The sequence below is a fragment of the Manacus candei genome, unplaced genomic scaffold, assembly GCF_025592945.1.
Source record: "Manacus candei isolate 608988 ecotype Guabito, Panama unplaced genomic scaffold, ASM2559294v1 h1tg000023l, whole genome shotgun sequence".
In the NCBI taxonomy this organism is placed as follows: domain Eukaryota; kingdom Metazoa; phylum Chordata; class Aves; order Passeriformes; family Pipridae; genus Manacus; species Manacus candei.
The window spans coordinates 8,687,806-8,700,378 of NW_026138071.1; the positions used below are offsets into that span (position 1 = coordinate 8,687,806).

The 12,573-nt window shown below is 37.4% G+C and overlaps 1 protein-coding gene across 2 annotated transcripts in view; it reads left to right on the top strand.

Annotated features, from left to right (window-relative positions):
• Window positions 1-2,987: 2,987 nt before the first annotated feature.
• PSMD14 (proteasome 26S subunit, non-ATPase 14) overlaps window positions 2,988-12,573 on the top strand; it is a 46,578-nt gene continuing 36,992 nt past the window's right edge. The window contains exons 1-4 of one of the 2 annotated variants that reach the window (XM_051787677.1): window positions 2,988-3,116; window positions 6,296-6,346; window positions 7,957-8,043; window positions 10,925-10,976. In XM_051787677.1, coding sequence (XP_051643637.1) covers window positions 10,929-10,976 — 48 coding nt within the window. In that variant the 5' untranslated portion in view covers window positions 2,988-3,116; window positions 6,296-6,346; window positions 7,957-8,043; window positions 10,925-10,928. Of the gene's footprint in view, window positions 3,117-3,945; window positions 3,970-6,295; window positions 6,347-7,956; window positions 8,044-10,924; window positions 10,977-12,573 lie in introns of those variants that run through there. The other variant, XM_051787678.1, reaches the window with a different exon arrangement.

The window sequence follows — 12,573 nt, forward strand, 5'->3', positions numbered from 1 at the left end:
CTCCAGTCCATTTCTGTGGTGAAAGGCTGCAGCTCAAGAAACTACTATTCCTCCATTACTTTTTCAGTAATAGTTCTAAGCCAAACATAGTTCTAAGTAAAAAAAAAAAAACCAAAAAAAGTGTGCTTCTGACTCTATTATCCTCTCACAAGAATGACATCAGATCTTGTATTCCCCGATGTATATTCATTCCCTATACTCTGTTCTACATGTTTAAACATAGAAATAAAACTATCTACAACTCTAATATTTTGTCCAATCCACAGTGCATCCTGTGTTCTAATACCAGGCATTCTAAAACTGTATCTTCTGTTGGGTTTGTTGGGGGTTTGGGTTTTTTTCTTTCTTTTTTTTTTTTTTTTAATATATATTATATCTCAGACCCGGAGATTTCATCCTGTCCTAGCACAAACCAGGACTATATTTGTCGATATATATGATTTGCAAGAAAATTGTGGCAAATCTCTCAAGGCATTCTTCTCGTTCTACACACAACTCTTAAATTTTGTCACTCAGCTTTGTAAAATTAAATTATTTAATTATGGAGCTTCAGCAATATTGCTGCTTTAATCCAATCACAAACAGACTTAGAGGGGAAATTATATACCAGGAGTTAGGAAAAAATGGTGTGATCTCTTATCAAGTCTGATCCCTGTTGATCACTTCACGACAAGCAAGGATAGGTTAGCATGGGGAAAACAGAAGGAATGTAAGTGTCCAGCCAAAGGAAGTTTTCATCACTTATGACAGCCATCCAAGTAATAAAAAAGGGAACAAACCTCGAACATATTCATTTAGCACTACATTACTGCAAAACAATAAATAAAATCTTCTATCGATTAACGCTGGTTAGACCAAAACAATAAGGGATTCAGTAGCATGTGAGCGAGTGAGTGCCCTTCAGATTAAATGACAATTTGGAAGTGTTTAACAACATATGGTCTCTTTCCTTTGACATATACAATTAAGAATATATCTTTTTTATATAAAAATATAAAATACCATCTGTCATAAGTACCAAGCATGATACTGCCTTTATATATCCAATTAATTCACTATACTTTCTAATGTAAATATTTCTCCTATTTTCTCCTTTTTTGCCTTCTTCTGTAACTATACTTATTTATAAAATTTCGATAAATGTATATATTAAAAAAGTCAATACTATGATTTGAAATGTAATTAGGAATAACAATGAAAGTCTGTTACACTTTGTATTTCAAAGGAGAAGGGCTAAATTTTCAAATGGGTTGAAATGACATTGCTCATTTAAGTCAGTGGGTATAGGCATAATACTAAGATGTAACTATGTTGTTTTTCTTTCTTATACATATTAACCCAGAGGAATGTTCATTTTTCATAAATATTTGTGTTTCTTTTTTCAGAAGTACAGAGTTCCTTAAAGACACATGACTGCAGAGTGAGAACTGAAATATGAGTATTTCTCATTAAGGAGTTAGAATTCCAGTGAACATGGAGGAATAATAGGATTGCTCTTAAAATCATGGTACAAACCAGCAAAATATATAAAGCATTTCGGTTCACTAAATTAATTCTTTACCTCAATAATTTAATCTAAAACAAAAATCTTTGACCACATAATTATTATAATGACTTCTGAGAACATTAAGACATGCACAAGTCTCAAAATACGGCCTCAAGACAGGAGCTCAGTTTTGTCAGGTTAAAACAGGAAAGAACGTAACAGTCTGTTTGAAGCAGGATGCAAGTTTTCTTGTTTGAGGTAGACATACATAGATAGACATACACACAGACACACATAGATTTTTTTTTTTTTACTCTTTGTTTCTGAGTAATTTGGCTGTGGGTGCAGCAATAAACTCCACTAATAGGTTTTGCATTAGTAACATGAAAAAGAAATGACTGACCCAAAATGTAAACTACAGTTTAACTCTATAGCTTTTTAAGAATCTTTTGGAAACTTTAACTCTTGTGATTCCCTCAGCCTAGTAAAGCTAGGGAAAAGGGATGAAAGATACCATTATAAGAATATTGCTTTTCAAAAAGGTTGCCTCTCTTAAAAAAACAGAATAGTACGTATCATGGTAATTCCCTTTCTTTTGATTAATTTTATACTTCCTGATATAAAACCCTAAAACTTCCACTTCTGCTAAAGTGTCATGGGAGTGGTGACCGTATCTGTATCTGATGTTATTTCTGTATAATTTATAACATAGTGTCTTTTCACCTGCTTCCATGTAGTTAGTCTGTGAGCAGAAAATGCTGATCATCTTCTAATATTACATTCTCAGTTTTTAAAGGAGCTGTCAAACAAACCACAAGGCTCTTCATGGTCATTCATGGCAGAGACTCCATTATAGAGTCCTAATAAATTGCTTTTATAGGTTAAGTTGTTCCAATACTTCCTAAAATATTTGCAATATTTCAGTAACTAGATATCAATCAACTTTAAAAAAAAAATATTATTTTAGCCTTAAGTTCATAAGAGGCATTGAGATTCACAACTTGATCACATACTGTCTGGAAAAGTATTTCCTTGGCCTTGTATTTTCCTCTTTTAATTTACAAAAGAGTTTTTGTTCCTCCCTTAACATGAGGATAACAGAAATTCCATTTTGCTTCTCTGTTTGCATCAGAGAAATTTGCATCATTCATCAGCATGCTTTTGCCAGACTATCTCCCAATTGTCTTAGTGTGGCAAAACCTCTCACTCTTTCCCATTTCTGCTTCTGCTAGTTTTATGCATATGGCCACTCTCATTGCCCTTCTCTAAATCCTCCTATTTTCTGTAACACTGTTTTTGAGACAGTACACGCACTGTTCCCATCCTTTTATTTACTCGATGACACATTCGTTGGTTCTTCTGCCACCCTACTGTCTCGTTGTTTGAGCACTAGTGACATTCGGCTGCAGCGTGACCCTGAGCTGTGGACGAAGTGACCCCACAGCATTCCCAGCACAGCAGTTTTGGCCGCTTCGGTTCCGCCCGCGCCTCTCCGAGGTCTCCGCTCTCGGAAGCTCCTCCCCGCGGGCCGCGGGGCCGGAAGCCGCCGCCGGGTGCCCTGTGAACCGGGAAGGGCTCGGTTTGAATGAGATCCGGCTGATTCACCGCGGCCCGGGCGGCTCCGGCCCAGGTGAGGGCCCGGCCCGCCGGGGCGGCCGCCCCCGCTCTGCGGTGTTCGGGGAGCCCGCGGCCCGAGGGGGGGCGGCCCGGGCGCCGGGCGGGGACGCGGGCTGTGCTGAGGGAGCGAGACGGGGCGGGTCTGGCGGGTGGCACCGGCTCGGGGGGTCGGCGGGGCCCGCTCGTGTTGGTGCGGGCTGCGCCCCGGAGAGGTCCGGGCGCTTCGGGGCAGCGGCGGCCCCAGGGCGGCTGCGAACGGCGGGGGAAGGCGGCGGGAGGGGCCGGGGAGCGGCGCAGGGGGGCCCCGCTGCTGGTCTCGGCCGGGCCTCGGCGCCGCACGGGCCCCGCGGCCGGGCCGCCTCCGCCCCGGCCTGTCGTGGTTCGGCAGCGCCGAGAGCGGGGTTGCTGTGCGCTCTGGGCCCCGACACAGACGCCTCACGGGCGGCAGCGCTGCTGCTCCCGGAAAGAAGCAGTGCTGCGATCCCCGGCAGTGTTGCAGCTGGAGCCGGAGAGGGAGGGGAAGTTGGGGCAAAGCGCTGGCTGGGATACGCGAAGGAGAAAGAAGCAGAATTAAGTAGAAAAGGAGCGATAAACAAAATTTAACAGCGCTGTTTCTAGGATGCAGCCGACTTAAGTATCGGATTTGGAACAACTTTATGTAATATAGGTGGATACTTGTAAACAGTTGGGCAAATCTGCGTATATGCTGGTGTCATCTCTTGCAGTTGCACTTGTTTTAGGTGTGCTGTGGAAAAACAGAAGACCACAGGGCTTGAGATTTACTTTTTAGAGAGAAGTTTTATGTAAATGTATTTGAAAGCTGTATGTAGCTGAAATGGCACTAGGCAAACCGAAAATTCTGACAGGTTTGTATTCATCTTAAAGCTTTCAGCCTGTGAGTCTGAGGTGTACTATCTGCCTCTGTTTGTGACCTTAATGAAACACAGAAAAATATCTGTGTTTGAAGAAATTCAGGAACTGGTTTGCATATGAATTGCTTCTGAATCACTTTTTGTGACTTTGAGCAACTGAGTTTAGCCTGTAGCTTAATGGAAAATCACCTGTTAAAACATGCCATGTCAGTGATATTAATTTGATATCTATGGTTTAGAAAATTATAAACTAGGGAACGCTTTAAAATTAGCATTAAATAACACCAACATATAAATTAGTTTGTAAGCTTTCTTGGAAGTGATTCACTCCTGACAAGCATTATGGGGGTATATACTAATAGTATCTACAACTGTCTTGTAATATCTAGGATGATGGAAGAGAATGATGTAGGAAAGGACAGGTATTGGGAATACCTTGAATAATAGAGAACTGGTATGATGAGTATTTGTTGGAGTTGGTGATGGGATGGTTCCACAATAGTTGTGTGTTTACTTGCCTTTCTGCAGATTTCAGAGAAGTTGTTACTTTATATGTAGCATAAAATTAAGATTAATTTTGTGGGTTTCTGTGGTGATGCAACTTGTTAATGAATCTTTGCTTACCTGTAAGTTTGGTGTGAATATGCTTTAGTAGCTTTAGAGTAGTTTGTTTCAGTCTGTGTTACTTCAGTAACTCCAGCTCAGCAATGAACGTAGTAGAATTACGTTTGCTGTACTTCTAGAAGTCAGAAAGCAGAGTCCAGAACCTGCAGACCTTCTAGTCCAGTTCGTGTCTATTGAGATTCAGGTCTATGTGATCTTGAAATAGGATCTGGATTTAAAGAACTGAACACATTATAGAAGCAAAATAGTTGTGTAATTCTGGACTTGCACTACTGAGACTACATTCATTCATGAAATTAATCTTTAGCTTTAATGAACAGGTGACTGACAGTTGGTGGTAACATCAATATTGTTTTTTTCTCTTTTCATACAGAATGTATAGGAAGATAGACTAGCCCCGCCCCCTCTCTGCCTTTTCATATGTGAAGTATCTGTTCTGGTTTGATGACTTTACCTGTTCTTTTCTTGGCAAAATGATGTTTTTCTGCAATATGTAATTTCTCAACTGATTTGCCCTTGTAGCTGTTTATCATCCCTAGTGAAGCTGAAATGGTTACAGTTGCAGCAAAAACCTTAAACCACTTTTATAGTTGCTGTTAATAAAACTGTTGATCATCTGCTATGTATAACTTCTCAACGGGAGACCTGGAAGTGCTTGTACAAAGATTATTATGTAGTCTCAGGTGGAGAAACTGAGTTTTCGAAGATGAAATGATTTGCATCAAGTCCCTCAGTGTACAAATTGTGAAGTAAATTGCTGTCACCTGAGTCAAGCCTGATACTCTCTCCACTAATATGGCAGTTTAGTAGCCAGTGTTTTCTTTTCTGTGTATGTCGAAGCTGATTTTGATAGTTGTTTTTTTACTAACTCAAAACTTGCCAACCCAGGAGAACTGTCTTTCATTGAGGGATCACATCATGGAGTGTTAATGCTAGATAAAAATAGTGCACTGTAGTGTGAAACTCATGTATCTCATGCAAAGAGATACCGTAATTTAAGATCATGTTTCAAGTTGATTTCAAAATACATGCTGAAACATGCCAAGTATAAACACAGTAGCTGTTGGTTTATACCTACATGTGTATATACATTTGTGCATAATTCTTTGATATAACTTCATCCCTATGTTACCTAAGGAAAAATGTTTTCATTATTAAGAGTCACCATTTAAGTAACTTGAAAGTACCAACGAACAACTGACTGATGAACCAGAGTTCTCCAAATGGGCAGCTCTTTCCAGTTTTTACAGTTACCTAGCAGTAGTATTATGAGCAAATATTAGGCATGGGTTTTAAAATTTCTGTTTTCAGGTCAGTTTTGAGATACTCTGTGTATACTTTCACTGCATTAATATCCACAGACTTTTCCCTTTTGAGGCCAGGACAGTTTAAAACTACAACAATGGAAGCATGGATTTTTTAAATACTATCCTATGATCAAGATTTTTTAGTGAAAGTGTTTCAATCATAGACATTCATAAGCAGAGAAGCTACTTAATTAATTTTTTAAAGCCACTAGTTAACATAATAATCTCAGTGATGAGTGTACATCATCCAAATCATGGTTGCACCAAAATGCAAGTTTGTTATAATTATAACTGCCCTTTTGCATTTTCCTGATATGGAACTATTTGATACGTTTACTCACTTCCTTAAAGCCTTACTTTAAACAGAGACTGTTAACTCTTCCTTGCAGATTGAAGGAAACATTATCAAAATACCTTTGCTGACTTTGGAAGGAAAGGAGGTGAGATTTACTGTAAACTGTTTGTTTACTTTTCTGTCTTTTATTTATATGTGTGTGTATGTGTGTGCAAATGTAGGGAAAAAACCAATAGGTAAGTTGCATAATCAAAACTAGCTTTTTGCACTTTGTAGGAGGGAGAGGAAAATTTCTCAGGTATAGGTGACCATGTTGTGTGCTTCTCGGGGGAACATACCAAGCTCACAGAGATCTGTTTCTTTAATACCCTTGTAGTAAGTGGGGAAGGGAAAGCAAGTCGTCTGGGTGGCCAGCCTCTTAAAAGTGAATTGGGTTATAGCTGAAGCCCAATTGAAGAACTGGATGCAGTTCTGCTGTAGCCTGTTCTGCTGGCTGTTGTAGTCCTGGCTCATGTGATCTCTCCTTCTGCAAAGGATCATTTCCTTCTGCAAAGCTGTAGAAGTATAGTAACTTTTCATTTGAATTGTTAGTGGAATTCCACCCCAACCTGTCAGCACTGAGAAACTCTGATTTGTTCTTTCTCCTCTAACTTTCCAGGAAGGTGAACACATCTTTCTTTGCTCTTGTACTACTTTGAGATAAGGTTCAAAAGGGTCTCTGTTAAATTACCTCAATTACTAATAAACAAAGCAAAACAGAAAACCCCACCCAAACAAAAACCTCAAAACCAACCCCCAAACCCACATAGTCTTTGGGCAGCTTTAGCTTAAAGAATGATTTGACATAAATGTCTTCTGGTGTCTGGATTAGTGTTAGAAGCAATCAGCTCTTCCAAGACCTCTTTTTCTGTTACACCAAGACAACTGTTTCTGGGATGCAGTGTGAATCGTCTCAGAGAAGTGAACAGGGTTAAAACCAACATTTTTGTTAGCCTATCAGTTTTACTGCAAGGCTGCACAAATGGCTGTCCTGGCAGTACTGAGAAAGCAGCATCAAGTTGGTAAGCAGCAGCAGCTTCCCCACTGCTCCTTATGTTAACACTGACATTGAAAAAAATGTCTATCAAATCATGGCCACAGATCATTTCACAGATCTGTTTTAAAACACTGCTCTACAAATGATTGAGTGGATGCAATTAGTGGGCAGTGTTCTCTGAGAGGAGGATAACATGAATTTTAATTCCTAAATTGAGTGTGAAGCAGCCTTTCTCAACCTGAATTCAGGCAAACCTAAAGAACTCTTTAGGTGTGACTTTTCCAGTCACACAAACTGCTCCTGCAGAAATAAACAAAACTATCTGTACCTGCAGACTGCTCTTAACCTTGGTGCTTAGGTCATCTTAGCTGGACAAGGTCTTCTAAATAGTGAAAAAGGACCATGGTTTCACTTTCTAACACCATTTTAAACAATTGATTAGCTTTAAATTGCATAAATGGATTATTATAATACTCTTACATGTCATTTTGAGAGTCTTGGAACTTTCAGTGTTATGGATACTTGAGCAAGATGTGGCATATACCACTTCAAGGGATTATATGGTAAAAGGAAAAAGAAAACCCCACAAACATTCTTTGGGCTATTCTTCAATGATGCTTTGTCCTTTTGGGGGTCATCCATGTAACATTTCTTTTTACGTGGGCTACGGTTTCTGAATTTTACCGGTTTTCTCCCCTTCTTTCTACTTCCTTGTGTAGGAAAGAGACTTACTGGTGTCATCTTTACAGTCAAAAAGTGGGAGCTGCTGCCACATTTGATCTGTGATCACTCCTGCTAAGCACCAGGTTAGAAATGCATATTTGCTTTATTTGTAAAGGCTAAAGTTATCTTAATTAAGGTCTAAAAATTTTGCTTAAACTGTTTTAAGGTTTACAAAAACATTGTTTCATAAATGGATCTTCTGGCTGAAATAATATTTAGATACAGTGGATTGACAAAAATTAACAGTAGTTTTGATTTGGTTCGCTAACCTAAATTCTTCAGATATTTATACAGAGTAAACAAATATGTTTAGGTCCAAATATGCTATAACCTACTAAAACATATTCAATTACAAATAGGCAAGTAAAGTAGTGGTTGCCACAACTCTAACCAGAGTCAACTCATGGAGCTAGTGAAACAATTTGCAGTGCATCTAGAACTGCTTTTTGGAGACTTTCTGTTTGTGCCGCTGTCTTAAAAATCTGAATATCTCAGTTCAGTGATTAGTCAGTGATAGTTAGGTGGGAAATGTTGCATCTCTCCAATTGTATAAAGCAATGAGATTTTTTGGTAAGGTTTTGCTGATAAATAATCAGCTTGTTTAACGCATTAGTCTAATCCAACTTTAATATGGCAAAATATGCTTCTATAAATGATGTACTATTCTATTGAGTTAGAAACTGGAATAAACTGTGTAAATAAAATAATAACTAGTTAGTACTAACTATTGCTTTTCACTTGCATTAAAAGATTTATTATTCAATATCATTTCTTGAATGTACATAGGTAATACACCTCATCAGTTTTTGGAAGTTGTGTAGTTGTAGGAACGCCCAGTTTTATGGTTATCAGTTGTAGAGACCAAGAGTTTCTTACAACCATGATGGATTAAAATAATAATTTTAGTAGTTTAAATTTACTTCTCAGTTACTCTTCAGCCCTCATTAGTGTCACAGAAGATGAATCATTGTGTGTTTCAATGGAGGAGTATCTACCACACAGGGTAAAATGAAATGTAGTTGGCGTTAATTTATGGTAACATTGTGACTGTTTCATTGAAGCCATTTAACATATGCTTACATAATAGCTTTAAACAGCAATTTAACCTTTCCCAGGAAATCCTACAACTTGATTTGGAATTTATTGTAGTTCAGGATAGAAAAGTATATGCACTGTGTGCAGCTTTTGCCTCTAATAAAGAAGCTTGGTTTCAATGACTGTGAAAAAGAGAAGGATAACCATTGACCCTTTAATAAACTCCTTTTTAATTCATACAGTGCCAATGGAGCTTTAAGAAAGCACTTACTGTTAGTTGAGGCTGCAGTTGTTGGGTTCACATGTACCTACAAAATTAAGGGAGTGGATCAAATTAAACTAATAGCTTGGTAATGCATTGGACTGGGAAAGTGAAATTAGCAAATAGATCAAGTATTATTGATCCATGTATCTTTGATATTGTTATGAAATTATTAAAGTAGGAATTAAAATGCTGCTTCTTTGTGTGCTTAGAAGCTTAGATTATTTGTTTTAAACTTATACTGAAATAAAGCCTATTAGTCTTTAGCCAGTAAAAATATTAGCAAATTTCAGAAGAAATAATGAGATTATATTCACCTTTAACATGAAGACTTTTATTTTTAATACACAAAGCAAATTTATTTTTCAAGTTCTTTTGCATAATTACTTTTTAAAAGAGGGCTGTTGAATTAGTATTGCTAATATAGTCTGAAATCATATATATAATCCTCTTATTTGTAATGTAACATCCATTTGGAGGATGAGTGTATTTCAGAAATCATACTTCCTCTTATCACCTAAACAGGCTTTGTTGTGTTGTATTAAATCTTGTCCAATTAAGATCATAGTTTCTGATGCTTTATTTTGTATCTTCTATTTCACGAATAAAATAAACCAGTAACATTTTCTAATTTCTATACGCCTTGGAAATGGCTTGATTTGCTGAAGACAGCTGTTTAAAAAGTAATATTTGGGGTTTGTTTTTTTTTTCATCTCTGAGTTTTGTTGTATAAAGCTAGGAAGTTGAAAAAGACAAGAAAGCAGGATAAAGTTCTGTGAAAACTGGGACAGAACCTGTACTTAGGTATCCACAATGAAATAGTTGTTGTCGTTTCAACAATAGAAAGTGAAAAAACTGCAGAGAAAGAAACATCACTGTAATATTTTTAGCTGGGGGACCTTAACAGTTCTTATTCCTGGAGATCACTCCTTTGAAACTTGCAAGACACAAAAACTGCGTTTTCTTTTTTTTAAGTAACAAGTTGCATTGATTGGAATAATCTTGTGCTAAAGCAATGGCACATGCAACACTGGAAATGTATTAAGTGACTGTACTGTCACTAGTCTTCTAACTATATACACATTAAATGTTTACTTTACAGTATTTCTTTTAGTATAATGAGTTCATTAAAAAAAGCTTTTGATGCTAATTCAGAGATCCATAATCTGCTTAGTGTCTTTCACATGTAGTTTGATGATAACTGACAAGCTGTAAGTTAATTAGCACAGAACTTACTAATGAGGATGCTAAAATCCTTACTTTAACATTTTTATTCATGATTTTTGAACAAATTGAAGTAAATTTGTTTTAGGAAATTTTAGGAATAAAGTTTTAGGAACTTTTTGGCTGTAGGTGCTGATCATAACCAACAAAAATCCCCCAATTAATTGAATGATAGGAAAGTTTTCAGAAGTTTGACAAGAGTGCTTGTCCTCAGAACTGGGGATAACCCAAAACCAAAGCAATAAAACAAAGTCTGTTAATTAGCATGGAAGACAGCTTCTTGAATTAATATGTGGTGTTAATTAACAGGAAGTCTGATGTTGTGTTGTAATTACCACCAATATTTTTGACATAGTCAGTGACTGAAGGTGAATTATATAGATAGCAATTTAGTAAACATTTCAGAGCTTGGGAACATTTTTCCTTTGTTTCTGTTTTTCTAGAAATATGGATAGACTTCTGCGGCTGGGAGGAGGTATGCCTGGGCTCGGACAGGTGAGTATACAGCTTGTCAATCTTTAATATTAATCAATCTGGAATATTTCTTTTCTTATATTTAAAAGAAGCATCAAAAAAAAAACCAGTTCATAGTAATGATCTTTGACTCTAGGAACTGTTTATGTGTATGCAAATCATTGTTATAGCCTGACATATTTTTTTTTTGTCAGTATGAATTCTTGTTTTGGCACTGAGTTTACATAACATTTATAAACCTTTCATTTGGTGTCTGAACATTTTAAAGTTTCAATTGAAAAGCGTTGGAAACACATAAAAATTTTTAAAAAATCAATTTGCAATAATACGGAATTTCAGAACATGAAGAGTGTTCTAAATGGCAGAACGTATCCACTGCTCCTTCATAAATGATATATTTCAGTCCTTGGGTCACTTTGTGCTGGGGCATTATAAGATACTGAAGTATACGTAAATTTCCAGAGGTAATTTGAGCTGAATTTATCACTTGTAGGTACTTGTAGCCACCTATATGTGTGTTTTATTGTGTCTTCTCTTGTTGACTTTTGTCCTCACTGCTGTAACATTACTCACAGCAAAAAGGCTTCCCTGCCAGCTGTCCTGTTTCAGTGAGAGACCTATTCACATTGTATGGCTTCTCCTGCCACTGCAGCAAGTCCTAGTGCTTTTTGCCTTGGTCAAGTGGCATGGCCAGCAGTCTTCAAAAATAAAACCAAGCTGATCTTATTCCATTGTGCTGATCACTGTGGATACAGGGGAAAAAAATAATTAGGAACTTCTTTGTTTGAGGTTTGTAGGAAGAGTTATTTCCCTAAGGAACGGGCTCCAGTGTTATTTTCTTTGAGGTCTTGGCTGGCTGCAGTAGCTGGCCTTTCTCTGCCTTTCTCATCTGCCTCCAGGGCTCTGTTTTAAATCAAGAATTCAGACTCTTGTTCTTCTGGAGAAATCAGTTCTGTGTGTCTTGGACTTCAGGATGTGTGTGCCAGGTTGCTTCTGGGATGACTGAAATTGCTAAACCCAGAGCTTCTTTGTGTGTAGAGCCTTTGTGTCCAGTATAACTACAAAGAGGGTTTAATACTGAAGCATTTGGTGAAATATTCTAAGCTGATTTACAAACTCTAGGTGTTTTGCCAAATAAACTGTAACTTTTGGTGCATAATTTTTTTTCCTTTTTATAGCTAAAATTCTATTCACGCTCTCTTAGTGAATCTTCAAGCCGCCCTCAGTTATTTTTAGTTTAATTTTCTTAAACAGTTATTTCTCTTGTTCCTCTGAGCTGCCAGCCTGCTTCATGACTCTTCATTTTTTTAACATCTGTGCAGTCTAATCTCTCAAGCTTTCACTTCTTAGTCCTCTCTGAACTTGACGCATATCAAAGCTGTTTTTCAAATTTACAGTTAACTCTCTGCTGTTTTCTGAATTTTTCATCTTTAACTTAAAGTTTGCTAGAAAATTGTGGCAGACAATAGAATATAACATCCAGAAGAAGCTTTGAACTCCTCCGGTAGCTTTGGCCTGCAAAGCTGCTCTTAAATGAGTTGATGAGTATGTGTTGGATTAAAAAAAAAAAGGCAGAAAACTGAATTGCTCTTTATACAAGTTGCTACTTGCACTGGAT